Source organism: Gracilinanus agilis, chromosome 4 (assembly GCF_016433145.1).
Source record: "Gracilinanus agilis isolate LMUSP501 chromosome 4, AgileGrace, whole genome shotgun sequence".
Lineage (NCBI taxonomy): Eukaryota > Metazoa > Chordata > Mammalia > Didelphimorphia > Didelphidae > Gracilinanus > Gracilinanus agilis.
The window spans coordinates 394,921,576-394,947,644 of record NC_058133.1 but is presented as its reverse complement, the minus strand read 5'-3'; the positions used below and the strand labels follow the sequence as shown (position 1 = coordinate 394,947,644).

General features: G+C 37.1%; 1 protein-coding gene across 1 annotated transcript in view; it reads left to right on the top strand.

Moving 5' to 3' along the window:
* The window catches only part of MAP3K5 (mitogen-activated protein kinase kinase kinase 5), a 301,627-nt gene that overhangs the window by 175,039 nt on the left and 100,519 nt on the right, over nucleotides 1-26,069 (top strand). The window contains exons 9-11 of the mRNA XM_044677087.1: nucleotides 99-258; nucleotides 2,928-3,081; nucleotides 17,015-17,122. Of these exons, the coding sequence (XP_044533022.1) occupies nucleotides 99-258; nucleotides 2,928-3,081; nucleotides 17,015-17,122 (422 nt within the window). The remainder of the gene's footprint in view (nucleotides 1-98; nucleotides 259-2,927; nucleotides 3,082-17,014; nucleotides 17,123-26,069) is intronic.

Sequence of the window (26,069 nt, the reverse complement as noted above, 5' to 3'; positions counted from 1 at the left end):
TTCTTTAGAAATCAAAGCATTAATTATGCTTTAAGAAAGTTGTATTTGGGGTATCAAGTATATATTTGTATAATGTGCATTATTTTTAATTCTCTTAGGAGTGAAACTAAGCAGTCTTCTTGGTAAAAAGGGAAACCTAGAAAAACTCCAGAGCTACTGGGAGGTTGGATTTTTCCTTGGTGCCAGCGTACTAGCCAACGATCACTTGAGAGTGATACAAGCTTCTGAAAAGCTTTTTAAACTGAAGACACCAGCATGGTAATCTTTTGCTAAATTGATATTCTTGTATGCAACTATTTTTTTCTACATAAACCATTTAAGGCCGTGTATTACTGTATTCTATTATTTGTTGGACTGACATGTAGTTGGGTTTGTATGTATATGTGTGTGTTTAATAGAATAAATGGAGACAATAGAGAGAACCTGTGATGGTTATAAGGAAAATAAATGTTGACTAATATAGTTTTAGTCTTCAGACGTAAGTGATGTCATCCTATGCTTAATTAGGTATTTATGTCGCATTTTCAAAACCACTAAGAACAAGTCTGTTAGTCCCAAGCACATTGATGGCGTTGATTATAGGAATCTTACACTTGTGAATCTAATGAAATAAACACAAAAGTGGACAGAATTCCAATTTGTTTATAGGTCTCCTAACTCAGTCTCAATGGCGTTGGTTTTTTTTTCCTCAGTACTTTCCTTTATTTTTTTACTCTCAGTTTTGTATTTTCTTTGTTTATTTTTAGTTAGCCTTCTTTACACTTTGACACATTTTTATGTCATCTTTACTTTAGCTTCCCTGGCTTCCTAAAGACACTCAAATCCTACTTCCTGCCAGAGCCCTTTCCTGGCTTCTCCCCACCCTCACTCACTTACATAACCTCCCTCCCCCCCAAACTTCCCACAGTTCCAACTGCCTTCCCTTCTCAGATTACCTTCATCTACTCTCTATCTAGTAAACTGTAAGCTCCTCAAGGGCAGGGACTGTTTATCTCATTTTGTTTTTCCAGAGTTTAGCAAGGTTCCTGGCACATAGTAGATGCTTAATAAATATTGGTTGAGTGGATATAATAATTAGTAATTACTAATGCCTAGTAATTAGGCATTGTAATTTATATATGTGATTTACAAATATATATAGTCATATACAAATATAATGTTATAATTATAAATATATAATTTAATACATAATTACATGTAATTTATAAATTGTATATATTAATGCTAGTTCCTTAATGACAGGGGCATAATTTTTGAATTTCTATGTATCCACCACTTAGCACGGTGCCTGCACCGAGTTGGTGTTTAAATCACACTGTTGGATTAACCGATTATATCTCCTGTGTATATGAGACCTACCATCTGTTTTTTTAAATGGAATTAGGTTTCATCATTCATGAAATAATTTTTACAAAATTAGGAGGGCAAAAAAGAACAACAATTATTGGGGAAGGTTACCCAAAAAAATCAGCATTGGGAGCCTCATTTCTGAAATCCTACTCATTTCAGGCATTCCTGGCTTATAGTAAGTAGCCACTTAGCTCATCTGAATGAAAGATTTCAGACAGAAGGAGCAAGGTGAGAAAAGTAGCATCTCTGTTCCAGCACAGATGTTACTGTCTCTAGGCTGCCTGTAGGGCTCCTGGCAGGCAGAGAATTTTTTCATGGCAGTTATTTTGGGGCCTCAGGTTCCCATGTTAGATTTATAAGAACGTCCATGTTCAGCAGGCAGCCCTCAATGGCCTGGAATTCTGCTTTGTCTGAAATGAACTGAATTTGAGGGCCTTTAAAAGTCCCATGATAAGGATTCACATATCCTGGTGGGTTTCAATTTTGTAAAATACTTAGGTTTTACTTGTGTGACAAGGAGTACACTGTACAAGTATTATTGTTTTTATTTTATAAATGAAAAGAAAAATTAAACTTGATTGAAAGCAGGTGATTTTCCTGGGGTCAGAAAGTCACTCTCAAAGCCAGATTTCAGTCTTCAAACTCAAGATTGTTTTCCATATGCCATACTTGCCATGCATGCTAGTTATAGTATGTGGTAGTTAGTTATAATAAGATATAGTAATAGAGGCAGCTGGTGACACCAGGGAATAGAGAACTGGGACTCAAGTCAGGAAGACCTGAGTTCTATCCTGACTCAGACACTCATTAGCTACATGACCTTGGTCAAGTCACTTAACTGAGTGTCTCAGTTTCCTTAACAAAGAGGGATAATAATAGCACCTACTTCCCAGAGTTGTTGTGAATATCAAATGAGACAATATTTGTTAAAAGATAAAAAAAAAGAGCTTGGCACAGTGCCTGATCCATGGTAGGTGTGAAGTAAATATATTCCCTTCCTTTTATAGCCAACCTTTAGGCATTTATGAGCTAATCCATAAATTATTCAGGTCCTTGTACATCTCCTTTTTTCTTCCTGTCTATATGTCGTAATAACTCCCTATTTCTGGGAGCCTTTGAAATACTGGGAAAACTGGGAAAATACTGGAGCCTTTGAAATCAGAAAAAACTGGGACCATAGATAACGCTACATTTATTTGGTATTTAATTATGTATATACGTACCATTTTCCTCCAGTAAACCTTAAAGTCCTTGGAAACAAAGACTGGTTAATTTTTGTTTGTATCCCAAACATCTAGAACAGTTCCTGGAACATATTAGTTTTCCCCCTTACCTTCTGTCTTAGAATTAATACCGTGTACTGATTCCAAGTCAGAAGAGCAATTAGGACTAGACAATTGGGGTTAGGTGACTCACCCAGGGTAATACAGCTAGGAAGTGTCTGAGGACAGAGTCAAACCCAGAACCTCCCATCTCCAGTCCTAGCTGTCTATGCACTAAGCAACCTAGCTGTCCCCAAACATAGTGGGTTTTTTAATAAGTGTTGATTGAATTGAATTGAATTTTCCAACTTGTAGGTATCTGAAGTCTATTGTAGAGACCATTTTGATATATAAGCATTTTATGAAATTGACTACGGAACCACATGGAGCCAAGCAAGAACTTGTGGATTTTTGGATGGATTTCCTGGTTGAAGCCACAAAGACAGATGTGACAGTAGTTAGGTTTCCGGTAAGTGTGCTTCATGCAACTTGCATTTCGTTTCTAATTTTGTTTATTTCCTTTTTTAAAATCAACTAAGAACTCATTTTGATGCAGCAGAATTACTACTGATTTTCCATATCTTGTAACATATATGCATATATGTATATACATCTGCCATTTAATAAACTTTAACTTGTGTTTTATGTTTCTTGACATTTAGATTTGATGAAGAGAAAGAATCTTAAATAAAAAAAGCAGTTTTAGTTGTTGTTTTTTTAATGCAGCTTCTACTTTTGGGGCGGGATAAGAAAGAAATATGCGGAAGCAACCAACATTGGGGGTTTATGATTGACTATAAGTTATAATAATGTCGGCCAATATAAATATTAATGCTTAGTTTAACCCAGTTTGTCCGTCCCTGGATTTTAATAGAAACTTTATAAATAATGCTAATGGACCCACAAGGGTCCATAAAATGCTCTTGTAACTTGCCATGCTACTGTTGAAGAGGCTTCTTCTAGGAACTTAGAAATGATAGCAATCTGACCTTTCTCCCCATTTCAGCTAGGGGCTCTCCCTACCCCTTCTCTGAAGAGTATGCCATTGGGTGGCCCACTTAGCAGAGCTCAGGCTCCTATCCTGACAATAGTTCTGGGAATCCTTTAGAAAGCCATTGCAGAACAATTCAAACCTGATTGCTGGCTATTTAGAATATGTTCTTTTCATCACATCTCCAAGATGATTCCTTAAAATACATTTAACTCTCAAAGGGACTGACTGTTTTCAGTATTCTATATTCAAGACCATCGTCAACTCTCTGGGCCCCTTGGAACATAGTTGCTTGCAAACATTTTTTTTAAGTTAGAATAATAATTTCTTTTTTTTAAGTTTTTATTTTAAATATTTTCCCATAGTTATGCTTGTAAACTTCTGATGGCTGTGCTTGGTTAAGTGAATCATTGGCATTAGTGTGGTCTCTGTTTATTGTTATCCCAAGTACAGCCTGTAACTCAACAAGATCTTGAAGGGAAAAGCCTTTAAGCTAAAAGGGATTATTGAATTGCCTCTCTTACTCTAGGGAGGATGCAAACTAGGAAGAGTCCAGTCTTCTAGATGGAGCATGAGATTGCAATAGGACGGTGCTGAATGTTAGTCAGAAAGGCATCATTCTAGCTGCAAGTGGGTCTGGGTAGGATCATGAATCAAGTTCCAGGCCAGAGCTCCAGGTAGTTGATTTGCTCAATTGACTGAGGAGACAGGTTTCCCAGAAGTTTAAAACAAAGTTGCACACATCAGTAAAACCTTATTAATTCTGATCAGCTGTTGAGCAGGTCCATAAGAATTAGTCTGAAGGGCAGTGAGGTGCTCAATGGATAGAGAGCCCAGGCTCTCTGGGTTCCAGTTGGAACTAGACACTTCCTAGCTGTGTGAACCTGGGCAAGTCACTTAACCCAAATTGCCTGGCTCTTGCTGCTCTTCTGCCTTTGGTTTGCATTTAGTTTCAATTCTAAGTCAGAAGGTAAGGGTTTAAAAACAATTTATCTGAATTACATCATTGTCATTTTATGGTCATTTCTTGCATCTATCTCTTTGTGACCCTATTTTTGGGTTTTCTTAGCAAAGATAGTAAAATGGTTTGCCTTTCCTTTCTCCAGCTCATGTTGTAGATGAGAAATTGAGACAAACAGTTAAGTTACTTGTGTAGTATCATACAACTAGTTAGTGTCTGAGGCTGGATTTGAACTCGGGAAGAGACATCTTCCCAATTCTAAGTCCATTGCTCTATCCACTGTGCCATCTAGCTACCCTGGATTATGGAATAGGCTGAATTATAGAATATCTTGAGAGATGATTGCAAGTTGACTTCTTTCCAGCTAGGTACATACTATAAATAAAACTTCAAAATATTCCACTGGCGAAAGAGAAAGGAAGGAAAAGAGCCCTGAGTATAGCATTAGACATAGACATAGTTTGATTTGGAGAGAAAAGTAAAGAGCCAGCTATCACTCAAAAGAGCTGCCCCTCTGGAGAGAATTCCATACCATGAAATAATATTAATGAAGAATAAACAGAACCAGAGAACACTGCACACAGCAATAGCAACATCGTATGATGATCAACTGTGAAAACTTGGCTCTTCTCAGTTATGCAATGATCTGGGACAATCCTGAAAGACCTGTGATGGGGAATGCTATCCACCTCCAGAGAAAGAACCATTAGAGTCAGATGGATGCCAATCAAAGCATGCTGTCTTTCACATTAGTGTATTTATAGTTTTATTTGGGGGTTTTGGTTATCTATGAGCATGCTTTTACAACGATGACCGATATGGAAGTGTGTTTTGCATGATAATAAAAATTAAAAAATTTTTAAATCATTGAAGAAGAAAATATGGGTGTCAAAGTTCTCAAGAACTTTTTGACCAAGCTAGTACTGTCATAGTATAACCAAAATTGAGAAAGAAGGAACAAAGCAATAGGAGAGATAAGAATAACGGCATCCATTAATAGAGTATTTTATGGGATACAGCTAGATGGTTCAGTGGATTGAGAGCCAGGCCTAGAGAAAGGAGGTTCTGAGTTCAAATATGACCTTAGACACTTCCTAGTGTAAGACTAGATATTTAAGGTATGGTCACCAGAAATTGATTAACTCGATTTCAAAATAAAATAGACCCAAATCAGGATGACTTTTATGGTGGTTTATTTACAATTAGGAAGGTTGAAGATAGGGAAGTTAAGAGAGAGAAACTCTGGCCTGAACCAGGTAGGGATTTAGAGGCCCCAGCAGAGGAGCACAGAGGTTAATTAAATAAGGTTTCTAGCCACAAGGTCTCCTCCAATAAGAGAGGCCTCCCTGAGGGTAGAGCCTCCAGAAAGGCCAAGGGAAGAGAAAGAGAGTCAGCCTAACTTACCCATGAGACAGTTCAAAGGGAAGCAGTCGGAGAGGTCCCACCAGAGATCCTTCCACACCAAGTTCCAAAAGCCAACTACCTCCACAAAAAGTTACCATCATATTTAAAAGATAGCATCTTTCATCACTTCCTTCATCCACCTCCAATTTCAAGTGGACAAATGGCAGCCTCAACACTGTTTTGGACTGCCCAAAGGGCAGCCCCATGTTTTTGATTTGTTACTTACTATCACGTGTGGGTAACAGACCTTCCCCTTCCCACTTAATTCTAAGTTGGGTGAGGTGATACTATTTATGGTGGCTAAAGTCTAAACAAGTGAATGAGGATGAGCTAATTCCATTCACACACTAGCTGTGTGGTAAGTCATTTAACCTCCCCCTCACCACCCCCCATTGCCTAATTCTTACTGCCCTTCTGCCTTGGAACCAATACACAATATTGCTCCTAAGACAGGAAATAAGGATTGTTTTTTTTTATGGTGGGAGAGTGAAGGGAATAAAGCACTTATCAAGCTCTTACTGTGTGTTGGGTCCAGTACTAAACATGTTGTTACATTAAAAAAGCAAACAGACCATTCTCTGCTCTTGAAAGGCTTTGAATCCTAATATGGGAAGAAAGTCCATAAATGGTAGTGGAGGGAAGAAGGTAGGGCTTGGGGAAAGGAGGAAAGGATTGTATAGAAGGAAGTGCCAGGGGGAGCCAGGATTAGAATCCTTGTTACTGGTTGGGGATAGGGATGATAAGAGAGTGGAGTCATGTCAAGAATATATAAAGTGGTCTAGTGAACTTTTTCTGGTGAGATAAGGCAAAAATTTACCCTTTTAGAGCCAAGAGAAGGCAAGAAGGATGTACTGGTGAGAAAGCAGGACTAGATCAGAGCATGAAGTTTGGGAAGGGAAAATTTGGGAGAAGCCAGAGTGAAGAAGGGCCTGAGAAAAAGAGAAGGAAGTTGGAAGACAAGAGAAAGGATGTTGGCTATAAAAGGGCCAAAGAGATGAGAGTTACAATTATAAGATTAGGTCTGCAAAGGGAGCAGGGAACAATAACTACAATCAAAAATGACAAAAGGAATTTTGCTTCCAGAATGGATGGAGAAAAGGGTGAATTTACAGTGATCAACAATAGAGTGTACCTTGTTTATCATTATGCCATGGCCAAGTAATTGAGCAAGATTCTTTCCTATAAAAGAAGATAAAAGACCTCAAAGACTGTTTCTCTACAATATACTTTTTATAAGAGAGACCAAAGTATTCCTTATTAACTGGGAAAAAATAATTTAATAGCAAAAACAAAGGAGAAGAAGCATCTAGAGACAAATGCCATCATTACTACTGATTGAGGGCAGAGACTCCTGAAGAGACAGGCAGATTTGGGACATGAACATCTGAGTAAGAAGATGGTGCCTGACAGTTGAATTTATATATTTAGACCCTTGTTTCCAATATAGGAGTGGCAGGCTCCTTTTGAGAGATCAAGTGAGGGATGGAGGACTGTTAAACTGTGCTTGCCTAGTCTTTCAAGTCTCATTATCAGTGCTTTACATTGGAAAAGAAGTGGGAAAGAGAAACCTGGCTTTGTATATTGAGGGAAAGGGAAAGTTCAGTGAAGAGATAGTTTAGCTGCTTGTGACAATAGTAGGTGACCGAGGAAGCAGGGCTACTTAACTCAGTCTGAGTTGATTTGGAAAAAAAAAGCTTTTGGATCAAAAAAGGCAAAAAGAAAATCCCTAATAGGCAGCAGAAATACAAGGTAAGTAGGAAGATACTAAAAGACCACCTGGTTTTCCTAGAATGACTTCAAAAAGTAACTTAAGAAAAAAGAAAAAATCCAGTAGATATTATTACTTAACTGCTATCTTTGATCTTTGAATGATCAAAGAGAATAGGAGAAGTACCACAGACCTGAAAAAGAGCAAATACCCTTATTTTTCAAAGAAAAGAAAATAATAGACTGCTAACTCCAGGCCAGCATGCTTGACACTGATAATTAGGAAAATTTGAGGGCATATTCTTAAAGGGCTACTTAGTAAACATCCCAAGAAAGGAGGTGATGGGTAATAAGGAGCTGCTATGGCTTTGTTAGGAATAGGTCATGTCAGCCTAATCTTAGTTTCTCTTATGACACTGTTACTAGAATAGCAGAGCAGAGGAATGCTATAGATAATAGCTTACTTAGATGATAGTAAGGCTTTTGACAAAATTTCTAGTGCTTTTTATGGAAAACATGGAAAGATGTGAGCTAGATACTAATATAATTAGGTGGATTCAGGATGGATTGAATGACTAGAACCAAAGAATAATAGTGTAATGCCATCTTGAAAAGAGGGCTCCTGTGGAGTATACCAGCAATCTGTGCTTGGCTCTCTGCCAGTTAGCATTTTCATTTTACTTTTATACTGAACTTTAACAAACACCAAAAAATTGTCATTTTCATATTTCATAGCATAGGAGAGGGACTGCACATGAAATTGCAAGTATCCATTATATAAAGTTTGCTTTTCTTTTTGAATATTTAAAGAGTTCAGCATGGAACTTTAAAAGCTTTCCTGATTATTTCTGATTCTTTGTCTGTCTTTCTTTTCTTTTTTTCCCTGGGGTGAAGACAAAATTATTCCCAGATCTCCCACCTTCCTTCCCTATTTAAAAAATAAATAAGTAAAATAAAACCCTCATACCAAATATGCATAATTAAGCAAAATAAATTCAGTGCATACTCTACTAAGCAACCAAAATGTTCTTCCTAAAGTGTAAGATTACCCTGTCTCCCCATAAACTCTATTATGATCTGCAGGATCAAATGTAGAATCCTTGGTTTGGCTTTTAAAGCCCCTTCCTACCTTTCCATTCTTTTCATTTTTCTCATACTGGGTCTCTACAACCCAGTGACACCGACTTTCTTGCTGTTCTTTAAACCTGAAATTCTCTCTACTCTATGCATTTTCACTAGCTGTTCCCCTGAAATAATCTTCCTCCTCACCTCTGCCTCCTTACTTTAATGACTTTCTTCAAGTCTCAGTTAAAATATGATTCCTTGAAGAAGTCTTTCCTTAGGGTCCAATCTCACATCATTGGCAGATTATTGGATTTTTCCAAATGGATATCCCAGTCATTGTTTTGTGATGTCCAACTCTTTGTAACCCATGAACCATAGCACAACAGTACTGTCCCTGACATTTTCTTAGCAGGGATGCTGCAGTGGTTTGCCTTTTACTTCTCCAGTAGAAGAAGGCCAACTGAGGTTTAGTGACTTGCCCCAGGTCACACAGCTAGTAAGTATCTGAAGCCTGATTTGAACTCAAATCTTCCTGACTCCAAGCCCAGCTCTCTATCCATTGAACCACTTGGTTGCCTAGGATGTCCTAGAGATATCTCAATTAGTCTTGTCTGGAAAAAGATTCATTATCCTTTCCTATAAACCCACCCTTCTTATAGAGTTCCCTATTTCTGTTGAAGGCACTACTTATCTTTCCAGTCTCAATTCTGTAGCCTTGGTGTCAACATTTATTCTTTATTCTCTCTCACCCACTTATCCAGGGAGTTGCCAGATCTTGCCATTTATGCCTCTATAAAACTCTCACATCTGACCCCTCTTCTCTGTTCTCACAGTCTCTATGTTAGTCCAGAGCCTCATGATTTCTCCTCTGGATAATTGCAACAGCCTCCTAATTGGATTCTTTGGCATATTTCACCCCATTTGAATCTGTCCTCCACATAGCTGCCCAAATGATTTTCCTTACATGTCTGACCATATCGCTCCCCTACTCATTAAAACCCAATGGTTTCCTCACCCCTCAGATAAAATTTAAGATATTCTATTTAGATCTTAAAATTCTTTACAACCTGGGTCCAATCCATCTTTCCAGGTTCAGAATATATTACTTGCCCTCCTGCACTCTATAATCCAACCAAACTGACCCATTCTGTGTGCCTTACACTGGGTGCTTGATCTCTACCTCCATGCCTTTCCATTGGTTATTCCCCACATCTGATATAAACTCCTTCTTCATCTCCATCTCATAGAATCTGCATCTTCCTTTGAAATACAGCTCATTTTGTATGTGAATCTTTTTCCTGATCCCCCAGCTGCTAGATCCCACCTTCCATAACTACCTTGTTTTTCACATCTTCTGGAAGAAAGAAATGAGGCTGATGACCCAACACATCTCTGCCTAAGGTAAATCCAGTTCATAAACAAATCAAGACATCAATCCCTGTGATGTTGCTGTTCCTCTTCAAAAACGATGGACAAACAACAACAATCTTGCACTTATATTTATTCTTTTTGTACTTATATATGTTCTTGTATCCTCATCAAAATTTAAACTCCTTAGTTGCTCAAGGAATTGTTCCAACATTTGTATGCTCAGTACTTAGCTTGGTACCTAGCAATAGTAGGTGCTTAATATATACTTATTAAGTTGTTTGCTGTGAGTTAGGAGGTTTTTGGACAAGCTCCCCAAACTCAAACAAATTGACAGACCACTCTGGTCGTAGAGGAAGTGTCAATGGCACCAGCTAATTTCCACCTATTCCTAAAAGAAGCAGATTTAGGAGCAGCTACAGACAAAGGGCAAAGCCCACTTCAGGGAAGCTTGAATCCATCCTACTCTTTGTCCCCCTGTGTAAGTGCCTGCAAATTGAACCATCCTTTATCTTTATTTCTTCACTTAAAATTATTCATCATCTCACTTAGTCTTGTTCTTCCCCTCCTGCTAACGCATTGTTTTGATGTAGTTCAAATTTCTTTTTAGCTCTTAAGTGAATAGACAACTAAAATGTCATGAACCAACTGTATTACATGACCTAACTTTTTTCCTTAGGACTTAATTCAGCAGCTGCCTCTTTACCCACATTACCCAGTTGTGAGGAAATTACTTGCATTAGGCTTATAATGTCAAAGTGACCATGAGGAGACTGAATCCTACTACATGTGGCAGCTAAAATTTTCAGGGAGAACAACTGTTTATCACAAGACCTTCTGACTTAGGAACAGACATGACTCCAAAGATTTTTAATTGTTAGGGACAGCTTATCCTATAGCAGCACTTTTCTAGCCAACATTTCTGAGTATTGCAAAGAGGGGAAAGGTAGGCGACTCAGTAAATAGAGTGCTAAGCCTTGAATCAGGAAAACCTGAGTTCATATCTAGTCTCAGATACTTAGTAGTTGTGTGACCATAAGCAAGTCACTTCACCTCTATTTGCCTTAATCCACTGGAGAAGGAAATGGCAAACCACTTCATTGTCTTTGGATAGTATGGTCCCTGGGGATGTGAAGATAGGACTGAATTGACTGAATAACAAACTGAAGTTTGAATTGGTTTTAGAACTGGGTAGATCAAGATGACCAATGTTGAAAAGCTCTAAACAGTTTTGTTTATTTTCTCTTATCTCAGTCTTGTTTTCAGGCACTCTTCTGAGCCTGCAAGCACAAGGCAAAACTGATCTTAGCCCAAACTTAATTAGGAAAGATTTGATTAACCTGACATTTATCGGGGTTGGGTTTATTGTTTTATTTTGTTTTGTTGTTTTTTGCTCTTTCATTTCTTTATTTTAAGTTCTCTTTTTCCTTCTCTCAGATATTTGCACTTGGGCTAATTTAGTGATGTTACCTTTGCTAAGGAAAACCTGTTTACTCTAGAAAACTATCTAGATTCTTCTAAATATGTTAATATTAGCAAGCTTTTGCTCTATTGAAAGTGTCAATTATGACCTTTCCCCTCATTTCAGGAATATCAACTGTTATAAAGAAACAAGGGTAAATCTTAATCTTTGGTTAAAAGGAGGGATAAAGGTAAGGTAGGTAGTAGGAGGAGGAATGAAAGGGATGGCGAAATGTAGGGAAGAAATGAATGAGGTGGTATATTGGATGGTAAGGGAATAGATGGGGTATTCAAGAGAGGCAACTTAAAACTGGCTAGACACTGAGGCTAGAGACAAAGGATACTGGGGGAGATGGGCTGAACCCTTCAAGACTAGTAAAGGTATCTCTATAGATACAAAGGAGTTGGGCTAGTCAGAAATGTTTAAATTTGCCTTGAGGGCTTCTCTTGTTAGTTTCTCAAGTCCCTTGAGGGAGGAGTGGAAGGGCTCCTCCCTGTCAGTGAAACTGATGGCAGGAGGAAGTCTTGGGTAAGACTTCCTGCCAAGATGGATGCCCGCAGTACCCTCAAGAAATAAAAGAAAATAACTCCTTTCCCCTTCAGCCCTTGCTTCAATATTCGACACAATGATTCACCAGAGGGTTTGAGTAGGTAACAAAGGGGATTTATTAATGTCAGGATTAATCAGAAGGAGAGAGGAATTTAGAGTTTTGTAATAGCCACTAGGGAGAAAGCTAAAGGTGGGGGAAGGGTCGCAGGAGAGGATTAGACTGAGAGAGAGAGCCTGCTCTCTCAGTCAGGAAGATTTGACTGCCTTAAAGTAAAGTATTTACTAGATCAATAAAATAAGGGATAGCTTGACTTAAGGATGTCCTACTTGCCACAGAAAACTAAACCCACAAAGTCCAGTCACCAAAACCAAAACCACCAGTCCTCCCAGAGCCCAAAGGGAAATTCAGGGAAAATAACAGGGAAGTAATATGGAGAGGTCAGGGAGAAGTCCAGAGAAATCAGCTAGGTTCAAATTGTCCAGAGACAAAAGCACAGGCCAAGACAAAAGCACAGGCCAAGGCAAAGGCGAAAGCCAAAGCAGAGTCTCAATTGGAACTTCATCTCTCCTCAAGCCTTAGGTTCCAGCTCATTTTCTGTGAAGATTCTAAGACTTAACTGCCAGGGCTGTTTACATTTGACTCTTACAAGAGCAAAAGCCTCTGTTGCATCCTTGCATTATACAACTTAGAAGTAAACTTGGATTAACCTATAATCTAAGACCAAAAATCAATTAACAGGCAGAATTTATGCAATGTGCTAAAAATGGTTCTATCTGGTTTGACAGGTATATACGTGTCCTCCCTAAACCTTACCCTTTTATTTTGTCTTTTCTCAACTGTTGGGCAGCCTATATAATGTTCCTTGTCATTCCAAATAGGGTATAAATGAGGAAAAGCATTAGATAGTAATAATTCAGTCAGACAGACATTAAATATTTATTAAGCACCTGCTATGTGCCAGGCACTGTGCTAAGTGCTGGATATAACAAAAGATACAGAAAACAATCCCTGCCCTCAAGGATCTCACAGTCTAATTGGAAAGACAACAAGCAAACAAATAAGCACAACAAATAAGCACAATAAGCTACATACAAAGATAAATAGAAAATAATTTAGAGAAGGAAAGTACTAGAATTAAGCCAAGGATTCATGTAGAACATTGGACTTTGGCTGAGATTTGAAGGAAGTCAGGGAAGCAAGGAGGTAGAGATGAAGAGGGAGAGCATTCCAGGTATGGGGACAGCCAGGATCTTAAAGCTAGCCATGTGTCAGAGGTAGCTTTTGAATTCATGGCTTCTGGACTCCAAACCTGACCTTGTATTCATTGTACCACACACAGCCCATTCCTTTTCATTGCCATAAGACACTGAGTAGTTCTAATATTATATCGCCTTAGAGTACTGGATGATTTCAGTTATAAACAAGTGCCATTCAACATTTTTTATTTGAGGATATGCCATTGGCATGACATATGATTTTATATGAATCTCTTATGAAATGTATTTGTGGCTTCATTCCCAGAAGGTAAGAAAGAAATGGGTCTTTAAGTCCCAAACTGTTGTTATTCTTCAGAGGAAGTAACTTTTGCTTCTAGGGTTTCATTTGCTCATCAATCCATATTAACTGTATTAGTGATAAATATTATTGGCATAATATTGGTATAGACAGGTGGCAGAATAGAGTGTTGGACCTGGAGACCTGTGTTCAAATCCAACCTTAGACACTCTAGAACAGTGATTCCCAAAGTGGGTGCCACCGCCCCCTGGTGGGTGCTGCAGCGATCCAGGGGGTGGGGGTGGGGACGGTGATGGCCATAGGTGCATTTATCTTTCCTATTAATTGCTATTAAATTTTTTTAAATTAATTTCCAGGGGGCTAAGTAATATTTTTTCTGGAAAGGGGGCAGTAGGCCAAAAAAGTTTGGGAACCACTGCTCTAGAACCTTGGGCAAATCACTTAATATCTGCCTGCCTGTTTTCTCAACTGTAAAACTGGCAATAATATAGCACTTTCCTCATAGAATTGTGAGGATCAAATGAGAAAATATTTGTAAAGCACTCGTAGTAGGCACTTAATAAATGCTTGTTCCCATCCCTTGTATTATAATTGTCCTTTTGATAAATACACTGTGTTTGTGGTTTATGGTGAGGAATAGTTTTTATAGCCCATGTCCTTGTGTATTCAGGCTTTCTCCCTTAATCTGTACTCTTAGACCACAATGAGTCATAAAGTTGGATCCCCTTGTTGTCATATCCCAAAGCCATGTGGAGGTTTTTTCTACTTTGTATTTAAGAGACTCCATTAGATACACTATCAGTTCTAGGAAATAATGTGTTCAAAGTACTTCTTTGAATTTCGAACAGGAAAATGGGAGATGACTGTTTCTATTTCCTGTATGCCTTAGGTAGACTTGTCTTTTGTCTTTTTTTTTTTTTTTTGAGCTGTCAGTTATGATTACTAAATCTTTATGTGAAAACTGGATCTGATGTGAAAAGCTGGATCTTATCAACTCCATGGATTATTTGGATGCCTGGATAGTGTTTTGGAATAGAATCTATGTCTTAGTGCTTCATATAATTTCAGAATATAAGGTACCAACCAGAAGGAAACAGATCATCTCAGCTCCCATTCAGAATCCGAAATGAAATGTAGCATAGCCATCTTCCCAAGAACACTAAATATATCATCCCTGAAAGATGCCAATTTCCTCCTAGAAACAGAAGTCTCTGAGAAGTGAATGTGTTTTTTTAAAAAATGTCACCATAGCTAAATCTATACATAACTCCCACTAACAATAACAAATTATTTTTGTTTCTAATGCCTTTTAGATGGATAAAAAACATACACATCCCTATATTTATATGTTAAAGTTCATGAGATCAGCAACTCCTAAAATAAATAAGTGACAAATTCTTCACAGAGTATTTTGTTTCTTTGTTCTGTGATGTATAGACAATTTCTCATTTTCTCTGTTTTCTATCACTTCTGCCTTTTTATGCCAAATCCATATTTCACAGAATTTCTAGTCATGGTTGATTCTTTTTTTTTTTAATTAAAAACTCCTCTTCCCTCCCCCCATGTCTTAGAATTGTTAAGTATTGATTCCAAGGTAAAAAAAAAAAAATTAAAAAAAGCAATAAAGGCTAGGTAGTTGGGATAAAGTGACTTGCCCAGGGTCACATAGTTAGGCGGTATCAGAGGTCAGCAATGAACATAAGAACTCTTTATCTCCTGAGCTATCTAGCTGCTCCTGACAACTATAGCATAATTCTTTATGCTTTAAAATTTTGCCCCATGTTTATATAAAAGTGTCATTAAAATACATGGCCTCTGGATATAAATGAAAAAAACAAACAAACAAACAAACAAACAGATGTCACTGTTTTTTCCTCCAAGGCTTTCTTCAGTGAAAATTCCTTATCAGACAGACAACAAACATTTATGAAACACTTACTATGTGCCAAGAACTCTGCTAAGCGTTGGGGATACAAATAAAACAAAAAAGAAATTCCTTTCCCTGAAGAGCTTAAAGGAGGAATTAGGGGGAAGGTTTCTATTGAGGGGCATATTGATAAAGTCCAGAAAGTCAGAAGTACAACTGGGAGAGGGATCTGCCTTCCCAAATAGGGGCACTTTGGGGTAAAAAATCACCTTCGGGAAAAGGGGACCAGCATGACAGAAGGAAGTTTCAAGATGGGAAGTAGCCAGATCCTAATGGTGAAATGCAAATACCAACTGTCATTGAGCTTTATGGTAGTTGTATAATTCTCTAATGACAATTGCTAATAACTAGCATCTGCATGGCACTTTGAAATTTGCAAAGAACTTTACATATATTATCTCATTTGATAAAATATAAAAGTGGAAGACCTTTTAAAGTTTCAATAATGAGATGTTAAAAATTATTTGTACTGAAACGACAGGCCCTTGGAATATTATTGAATTCTACCCTATTAATATTTCATATAGAAAGAGACATTACTCTGGGCAAGTCCCTTGACCCCCATTGTCCACCCTTACCACTCTTCCACCTTTGAGCCAATACACAGAAGTTAAGGGTTTAAAAAAAAAGAGACAGTAAAACATAAAAGATAAAAGATGGCCTTAGAGTCCAGAAATCCCATTTTGTTTGTTTTGCATCACATAGGTTTACTTCTTGTCTCTGATGCATATATTCCATAGATGTGATCTTACACAAGTCACTTAACCCCCCACTCCAACCCGATGCCCCAGGAAACTCGCCAAGACTGGTAGCTTGTTTTTGTTCTTTGGTTGTTTCAGTTGTGTCCAACTCTTCATCACTCCATTTTTGGAGTTTTCTTGGCAAAGATATGTGAGTGGTCTGTCATTTCCTTCTCTAGCTCATTTTACAGATGAAGAAAGGAGGCAAATAGAGTTAAGTGACTTGTCCAGGTTCATATAGCTATTTAGTTTCTGAGGTCAGATTTGAATTCATGGAGATTAAGTCTTCCTGATTCCAAGCCTGTGTACTCTATCCACTGTGTCACCTAGCTGCCAAAGGCTATAACTGAAGGAGAAAATTTTCATAACAGGAATTCCTTGCATGGATGAAACATCAGGTTCAGATCAAATTTATATATGTGGATATATGTATGTATGTATATGAATAGATTTATTTACCTATATGTATAAGTATTGATGACAATTGTAGCTAACATTTATGTAGAGTTTACAATGTGCTTACACTTTACAATTATTATCTCATTTGCTCCTCATGACAACCCATTGAGGTAGGTGCTATGAATGTATGTATGTTAAATATAGATGCTATGACGTACAAATATTTTTGCTTTATTTTGTATTATTTCTATATCTTTTATCTAATTTGATCCTCATAAGGCACTGAGATATTTTTTTGTCTTTTATTTTCAAGGTTTTAATATTAGAACCAACAAAAATCTATCAACCTTCGTATTTGTCTATCAACAATGAGGCTGATGAAAAGACAATATCTATCTGGCACGTGCTTCCTGATGACAAGGTAAATAATCCCATTTACTAGGACCAGACTGTTAGTTGAAAAGTTTGCTTCCCAGAACAATTAAGCCCCTGTGACATTTAAGTACAACCAGAAAAAAACACACAAAAAAAAACAAAAAAACGTGCTCACAGATGATAAAAATATGCTTGAGGCTTTGTTTATTTTGGCATGGTCAACTACAGTATAAGCAACATTCAGTATTTGGGGGTTTTGAGTTTGATGTGTTTACAAAATTATAGACAAGATGTACTTGATTTTTTAAAAAAGATATAGTTGTACAAAATGTCTCATAGTTGTAACATTTTCCTTTGATCCTTCTCTGATGCTATGTGAACTCATGTCCTAGATTTGAAATGCATAAAAAGAGTCATCCTCTAGAGTACTTTTGTCTCACCTTCAGGAAGATTTTTCTGCATAAAGCTCGCTTCAGCCTACACTATCCTTTGGATTCTTTTAGCTCTTTTTCATATCCTCAGTGGTGCAGAGATCTCAGAACATTGTAGAGATAGTAAATAATCTTGCACTCTGACCATTGGCCTATACAGGTACTAAAAAAAAAAATACTATGTCTTCCTGTTAGTTGAGAGATCTATTCTAAAATCATAGATCTAGAATCAACCTGAGAGCCCATCTTATCCAAAATAATTTCATAGATAAGGAGACTGAGAGCCAGGGATATTTGCCCAAAACGACCCAGGAAATAAGTATTAGAGAGCTAGAGTTTCTAGCCTAATCCCTTGATTTCACAGTTCAGAACATTTAGATCCAAGGGGATAAAACATGACTTAACCAAGTTATATAGGGAGTATATGCCAGAGCCAGAACCAGCATCTAAATGTTCTGGTCTGTAGCCCAATGTTCTTTCCACTTTTCTGAGCTGCCTGCCTTTATTGAGTGAGTCCTTCTATGCATAAGGCAATAGATAGAGAGTCAGAAGAAGGGAAAGAATTTGGAACTCAAAACTATTTTTAAAAAAGTGTTAAAAATTGTTCTTATATGTAATATGGGAAAAAATAAAACATTACTTTGAAAAAAGAAACAGTCCCTGCCTACCTGCAGGGAGCCTCAACAACTAATTCTAAAGACAGCATCAAAGATGAGGTAGGCGATCAACCCCTTTATTTTTAGGGGAGTTTGAAAACATTGCGTTTTTGTTTTTTCCTATCATGTTAATCACTGGCCTAAGACATTCTTCTTTATTACTATTTTAGTTCAATCCATGGGATGCCATTCATACCATTTTCTGGAAAAACAAACAAACAAACATCAAAAAAGAACACCCACTCCCCATGGAAGACTTTGGGTGTCAGCTCAGGGTTCACAAGCTAAAATTGCTGTCAACTCATCCTATTACCACAAATTCTTTCCCTGTTCCCTCCCACCCCTCAATGGCAACAGAAGTTTTCTCAATCTTACTAAAGCTGGAGAGAGAATCTTAATCTAAATCTTTAGGAGATTGTCCTTAAGGGATATTGGTGCCAGCAGAATAATCTCATTCAGGCAGTCTATTCTGGCCATGTAACAATGGCCCCAGGCTCAAAAAGGTGTTGATTGCGTTTTCATCAGGAGTGACTGATATGTGGATACAAACTGGGGGAAAATATTGTGCTAAATTATTCAGAATAGATCTTTGTGATTTAAAAAAGCTTGATTACCAAGGACTTTAAGAGGGGGCAAAAAGTAGACCAGATTGTGTCTGTGTATTTATATATATAGCTCCTTCACTTCTCCCCTGTATCTAGTCATATATTCCTCATATATTAAAGTTTAATTCCAGACCCAACTTTACCCTGGATAACCCAATCCTTACTGGTTTCCGTTTTCTCAAACTTTCTGGAGCACTTAAAATCTCTGCCTCACAATTTAACATTAAATAACATCCTGGATATACAGTTTGCTGTTGGTTTTGTTGTGTTTGTGTTTTTCGTGACTTACTAATAAATTCCTGGACAATAGGAACCATGTCTGCTCCTTCCTCTAAATCTACATGATAACTAAGGTCACTTCCAACCCTAGATCTATGTTTCTGGGAGCCTGCAGGAATATGCTAGACTGAGTGAGGACTAAAGAAAAAGCAGAAGCCATAGCCCTGCTTTCACAAAATTTCTTATCTAGGAATAGAGAAAAGGTTTATTGTTAGTTATTTTTCAGTCATACCAACTCTTTGTGACCCCATTTAGGGTTTTCTTGGCAAAGATACAAAGTAGTTTCCTTCTTTAACTCCTTTTACAGAAAAATGAGGCAAAAAGGGTTAAGTGACTTGCCCAGGATTATACAGCTAGTATATGTCTGAGGCCAAATTTGAACTCAGGAAGCTAAGTCTTGCTGACTCCATGGCTGACTCTGTATCCCCTCTGCTACCTAGCTGTCTTCAAAGAAAAAGTGTAACACATTGAATAATAGAAAGAGGGGCAGCTAGGTGTCTTAGTGGATAGATACAGCACCAGGCCTAGAGACAGGCAGACTTGGGTTCAAATGTAGCCTCAGACCTATCCTAGCTGTGTCACTTGACCCGTTTTCCAGCCCTCACCACTCTTCTGCCTTATTTATAACTAATACTTAGTGGCAATTCTTAGACCAAAGGTGTGAGTTTTAAAAATAATAAAATAAGTAATAGAATGTATTACGTGATTAAATGCCAAATCATGTGGTAGAAATTCCAGTTGCTCAAACATGTTTGAAAAAAGGAAAACCTAAAGACTGAATGAGTCAAGGAAGATATCTCAAAGCTGATGGGACCTGAGCTGAATCTTGACTGGTAGGAAATATTTAAATACTATGTCAGGAAAAAGGAAGAAGGCTCAGCCAATGGAAGGCATATAAAACATTAGCAAAGGTACAAAAACAGGAATGAATAAGTTCATACTACAATAAGGACTTTAGCCTCAACAGAAGAGGAAGAAATATGTTTGGGGAATAAGCAACCAGACATAAGGTTGGAGATATATAGTGAGGGCAAACTCTGTTGGAACTTGAAAATTCAGTAAATTAGTTTAGACTTGATCGGATCAGAAATAGGAAATCATTGATGTGTTTGAATTGGGAATTGAATTTATGAAAACAGTATTTAAGGCAAATTGGTGTCCCAAAAACTTATATTATGAAATAGGGTAGAATATGAAGTCAAGAAGGCTGGCTGGGAGACTTTTGTAGTAATTCCTATTAAAGGGATTTCAAAGCATGGACTAGGATGAGGGCAGTAGGAATAGGGGAAGGAATGGATATATGAGATATTGTGAAGAAAAATTGAACAGTCCTTGGAGACTAACTGGATATGTGGAAGAGACAAGGATGTCAAAGATTTATTCCAAGGTTTGTGCATGGATGACCTGTGGGAATCACAATGCTGTGGCAAAACTGAGGAACTTTAGAGGTATATCATTTTGGGAAAAGATGACTGGTTTGTGATATGTTAATTTTGAATTGACTTCAGGATGTACACTAGGAAGCTAAAAAAATGTCGTTATTAAAGAGGTGATAACAATAAATTTATGTTTGTATATGAGTGAGATATTCAGAACTTTATTTTTTAAATGTTACATATGTATGTGTTGGGATTGGGTCTGATATACTGTGTATATATAGAGAGAAACTTTTAGGACTTAAAAAACATAGTCTATTCAAGCTGTAAGCAGACAAACAGAGAGAAATGATAGAGGTAGAAAACTGTAAGCTAAGAAGAAGAGATTTTTGGGAAGCCCACATGGAAAGAGAAAAGTTATCCAAGGACACTTGGAAGCAAAAAATGGGGTGAGTGAATTTAGAGATGAAGCAAAGCCAGGAGAATGAGAGAGAGTAGCCAGGGATAATTGGAAGGAAGAAAAGGAAAAGAAAGTAAGCCAGAGTTATTTGGAAAATGAGTATCATTTCCAGCTACTTGTGAGTGTTATTTTTCCCCCTCTCTTGCTTGGAGAGTCTTTGGATTAGAATCACATTTTTAATTCATTTGTCTTTTGCAACTAGGTAATGTTTTGTGTACATGCTAATATATGTATTATGACATTGTTAGAATTCAGAGACATAAGTAGACCTATCTTTCTATCAAGGATAACAAGCTGGCCCTTGGAGCCAGGAAAAGATGGGTCCAAATCCTAAGTCTTTAAAATACTGATTATGTGACTCTTGGCAAGTTGTCTAGCCATTTAGTGTCCTGGATAAAACTTTCTAAGATTTTTAAGTTAAAGAAAAAGTGTTCACCTGCATTATTAAAGGAAATTTCCTCATCTCATAGTTCCCCAAATTAAGAAATTCACAAGTATACTCCCAATCACAAAGACAGGTTTAGGAATTTAATCTGAATCTTATATTTTCACAATTCTTCTTTCATTCTTTTTATTTATTTTAAATCCTTGCCTTATCTTCTCTTCTTAGGATAAATACTCTAAATTGGTTCCAAGGAAGAGTGGTAAGCACTAGGCAATGGGAGTTAAGTGACTTGCCCAGGGCTACATGGATAGGAAGGGTCTGAGGCCAGATTTGAACCCTGGACCTCCCATCTCTGCGCCCAGCTCTCAGTCTACTCAGCAATCTTTCTTTCTTAAGAAAATTTCAGGTCTCTAGCTCCCTCTTCCTATGCTGATCATTCTAAATGCTTGTTTTAAATTTAAAGACTTGTCATGAGAGCGTCTACTCTATTTGCATCCAGTTCTTATAGTATAAAGGAAAGAGGCTCCAACTAGGAGTCAGAAGCCCTGGGTTCAAATCCTCCAGTGGACATTTATTTGCGATATGACTTTGGGCAAGTTATCTCAGCCTCTTAAACCTCAGTTTTCTCATTTGTAAACTGGCAAAATAATATTTGTGCAATTGACACCACAAAAATGATGTGTATAAATGGTGCTTCATGGTAGAGTGGAAAGAATTTTGGATTTAGAGTTAGAACATGGGTTTGAATTTCAGCTTTGCTACATACCACCTTTGTGGCTCTGAACAAGTCATTTAATTTTCCTCAGCTTGTTCCCTAATTTACAAAATGATGGGGTTCAACCAGATGATTAGTAAGGTCCTCTCTAGTTCTAAATCTTATTGGCTTTTGAAAATTATGTTGTGAGTAATAGAACACTATATCAAAATGAGTTGTTGTTGTTAGTATTTCTACATTTATAAAATCTGTCATTTTTCTTAGTTTTAGAAAAGCTGTCTGGTTCTTACCCTACAAGATCAGGCTTTAAACAATGGAGATCAGACTATAAACAAATCTACTCTGCTTTATTACTATTTTAGCTGCTCTCTGGTTCAAGTAAATAAATAACACATATTGAACAACCCCTTCATCAGGTTTTATTCATCTTGTGGCAATAATAAAATGGAATTATTTTCTAAATCAGAGCACAATATTCTATTTTTTTTGCAATTCATATGAAAATTAACTAAAACCAGAAGAAACAAATACATCGTTGATATATCATATTTACTCACATATTTAAATCATTTCCCACTTCTTTCATTTTAAAACAAGGGATGAAAAATTTTCTGAACATTTGGGTCCTTTCTCGCTACTGTTTTCAGAAGTTTTAATCTTTGAGATTCTCATCTATATTTACTTAACGATTGACTCATCCATCCAGAGTTACACATACAGTGGTCAGTGGCAAAGTTAATGGAAACCCAGATCTCCAAATATTTCTTCTTTCAATATTTCCTTGCTGCTTAGAATGAATAACTGCTTTAAGTGAAGTTGTGTATCTGTCTGTGAGCAAGAAACAGCTTGTATTTAGGACTCTTAGTCCTTTCAGATTTGAGTTTGGAATTTAAATGTTATTGGTCCACAAATTCTTCTTGTAACTGCTGTGACTCAGTTTGTCATTTATATCCCAAGAGTTTGGAGCTCCAAGGGCCTATGTCCTCAGACGAGGAGGAGTAGGTAAGGACCAAAGACAACAAAGAAGTATTGTAAGAATTACTTGTGGATGATGAAAGGGTGACTATTAGCTACCTTTCTCTCAGTCCTACTCTAGCCATTTACAAGCATCAAGCTAGTCATGCTTCATTAGAGAAGCAAAGAAAAGCAGTATTTCAAAACAAGGAAAAAACCCAACTATAAAGAGAATGATGGAAGAGAATGTAAACTTTTTATTTTTAGGAGTATGAGGAAGAAAAAATATGAGTAAATATGGCAGATTAATTTGAATTAAGCTGAGAAAGAAGGAACATTCTGCAAAAATTTTTTAAATTTCTTAAATATATTTTATTGATGCCCCTTGTCTTTATATCACAATAATTTCCCTTTTTTTTTTTAACCCTTACCTTCTATCTTAGAATCAATACTGTATATTGGTTCCAAGGCAGAAGAATGGTATGGGCTAGGCAATTGGGGTTAATTGACTTGTCCAGAGTCACAGGCTAGGAAGTGTCTGAGGCCAGATTTGAACCCAAGACCTCTCATCTCTAGGCCTGGCTCTCAATCCCCCCTACCTAGCTGCCCCCACCACAATAATTTCACCCCATCCTAATTGAAGGCTTCTTTTCAACAAATAAAAAGCAATTAAACAAAAGCATCTAATACAATGATCTGGCCATTTGTCTCTTGTGAGGGGTCAGTGTTTCATTATCTGTTCTCAGGTACTTTTCACTGGTTTTTCATTTACTCAGAAATCTACTCCTCTAGGTTGATCTTTTCTCTTACATTGTTGTAGTGATATTGTATGAACTCTTGGTTCTGCTTATTTCTCTCTATATTAATTTATAAAACATCTTTCCATGTTTCTCAGAACTCCTTAGACTTATCATTTCTTACTGCACAATAAGATTTCATGACATAAACATCATGGGTGTTTTCAGCCATCCCCTAACTCATGGACACCTACTTTATTTCTTTGCTACCATCCAGAGCTGCTAGGAATGCTTTGGTGTATGTTGGGCCTTTCCTTCTCTCTGACTTCCTTGGATGTAGATGACTAGTAGTCAATTCACTGTGTCAAAGGGAAAGTTTCATCAAGGGCTCTCCTTGAAAGGTTTTATGGGAGTCTTTTTACTTTGGTTCCTAAAAAGTACAAAGTATTATTGATGTTCTAGAAAATAGTCTCTTCACTCCACACCTTTACTCAACCCTTTTTTCATGGTTTCCTGAAGAAACAGGATGGGGTGCCAGAGAGCCCCGCACTAAGAATCCAGGACCCCTAGATTTGCAGTTAATGCGATCACGGACAAAACCTAAACACGCTTCATTTTCAATTTCCTCATTTGAAAATGTGCTCAATCCTTTTGAAAATGAAGTTACAAAATTTTCCAATTTTCCCAAAAATGATTGCTTGGCTCTTCTGAGCACATCTGTTTTGATTTTCTAAGGCAGCATATTTATAGATATATAGATATAAGCAAATATATAAATATACATAGAGAGAAAAAAGATCCCTATTTATATACACATTTATACATTATATATAATATATATTTGTGTTATTGATGTCATGTGAATCATAATAAAATCACATATCTCAAGTTCAGAGACATGATGGATAGGGAGCTGGCCCCAGAACCAGAAAAACCTGAGTTTACATCCCATTTCTCTGGGGCAGCTAAGTGGCTCAGTAGATAGAGCACCAGGCTTGGAGTCAGGAGGATCTGGATTCAGATCTAGCCTTAGACATTTCGTAGTTCTGTGACCCTAGGCAAGTCACTTAACCCCAATTGCCTAGCCTTTACTGCTCTTCTGCCTTAGAACTAATACTTATATTAATTCTAAGAAAGAAGGTAAAATTTGTTTTTTTAATCCCATTTCTGACACATACATTCCTTGTGACTCTGGGCAAATCTCTTAATGTCTCAGTGTCTCAGGAAGCTCTCTAAGACTATAAATTGCAGAAAAGGTGTGAAGAATTGTGAAGAGTAAAAAAAAAAAACAAAAAAAACCCACCCTAATTCAATTAAGTAGTCATTTATTATTGAGTGGCTTCTGTGCACTATGCAATGTGCTAGTACTAGGTATAAAGACAAAGCTAAAGGAGAACCTAGAAACCTAGGAATCAGAAAAAATTATTCAGGCTTTCCTTTTACAAAGTGCAATAGATATTGCGTTGCTATAGAACCATTGTAAAAATTAATTTTGCCTTGCTTGTCCCTGAAATCCTGTGGTGAGAGATTGCAAGGAAATACTGTTTTCAACAGTGTGGCAAAATGAAAAAAGACCAAAAAATTATAAAACCAAATAAATAGCCAAAAAACCCCAACTCATTCAACATTTAAATTCAGAGTTTCATAAGCCACGTGGAGAAATGGAAAGAACATTGACTTAGATATGAAGTCTTGTCCTCTCCCTTCTATTTACTGACTTTTTTGACTCCTTATAATCCCTTTCTGCTTCAGTTTTCTCATCAGAAAAACTAGAGGGTTGAACTTGCTGATTTAAAAAGTTTCTATAAGTCTATGATTTTATGATTCTGTGAATCATTGGCACTCTTGGGCCTAACCAGCCTAGAAATTTGTCTATTCTCTTTTTTAATCAATCATTTATGTCATGTCTTTTCTCCCTTAGATTTTAAGTTTATTGAGGACAAAGGCTGCCTCTTATTCATTTTTTTATTTCCCAACATTTAATACAATCCCTGTACGTTCTAGGGCTTACTAAGTTGAACTGAATAGGATGAAGCAGGAAAGCGTCAGATATTTATCTGTTTGACAGCTGAAGTGAAGAAAATACTTTTGAACCAGTTCAGATCCCTGACCTCTCTTAGCCACTACTTGGCCAGCAAAGCAGTCACCTGCCTGGTAATTGAATTTTATTAGCTAGGGTGAATCCAAGTTATCTCTGTTTATTTTAAAGTGAGTAAGTCATGGTTATATTACAGATGAATTTGCTTTTACATTGTCTTTACTACCCGTGGCACAAGCACCAACCAGTTTGTGAAAATATATTTAAAATACCAATTCAACCTAGTAAGTTGCCTTCCTGATGACAGCCTTTTATGTCTTGGATAGAGCAATATTTTTATCTCCATTTTGTAGATCT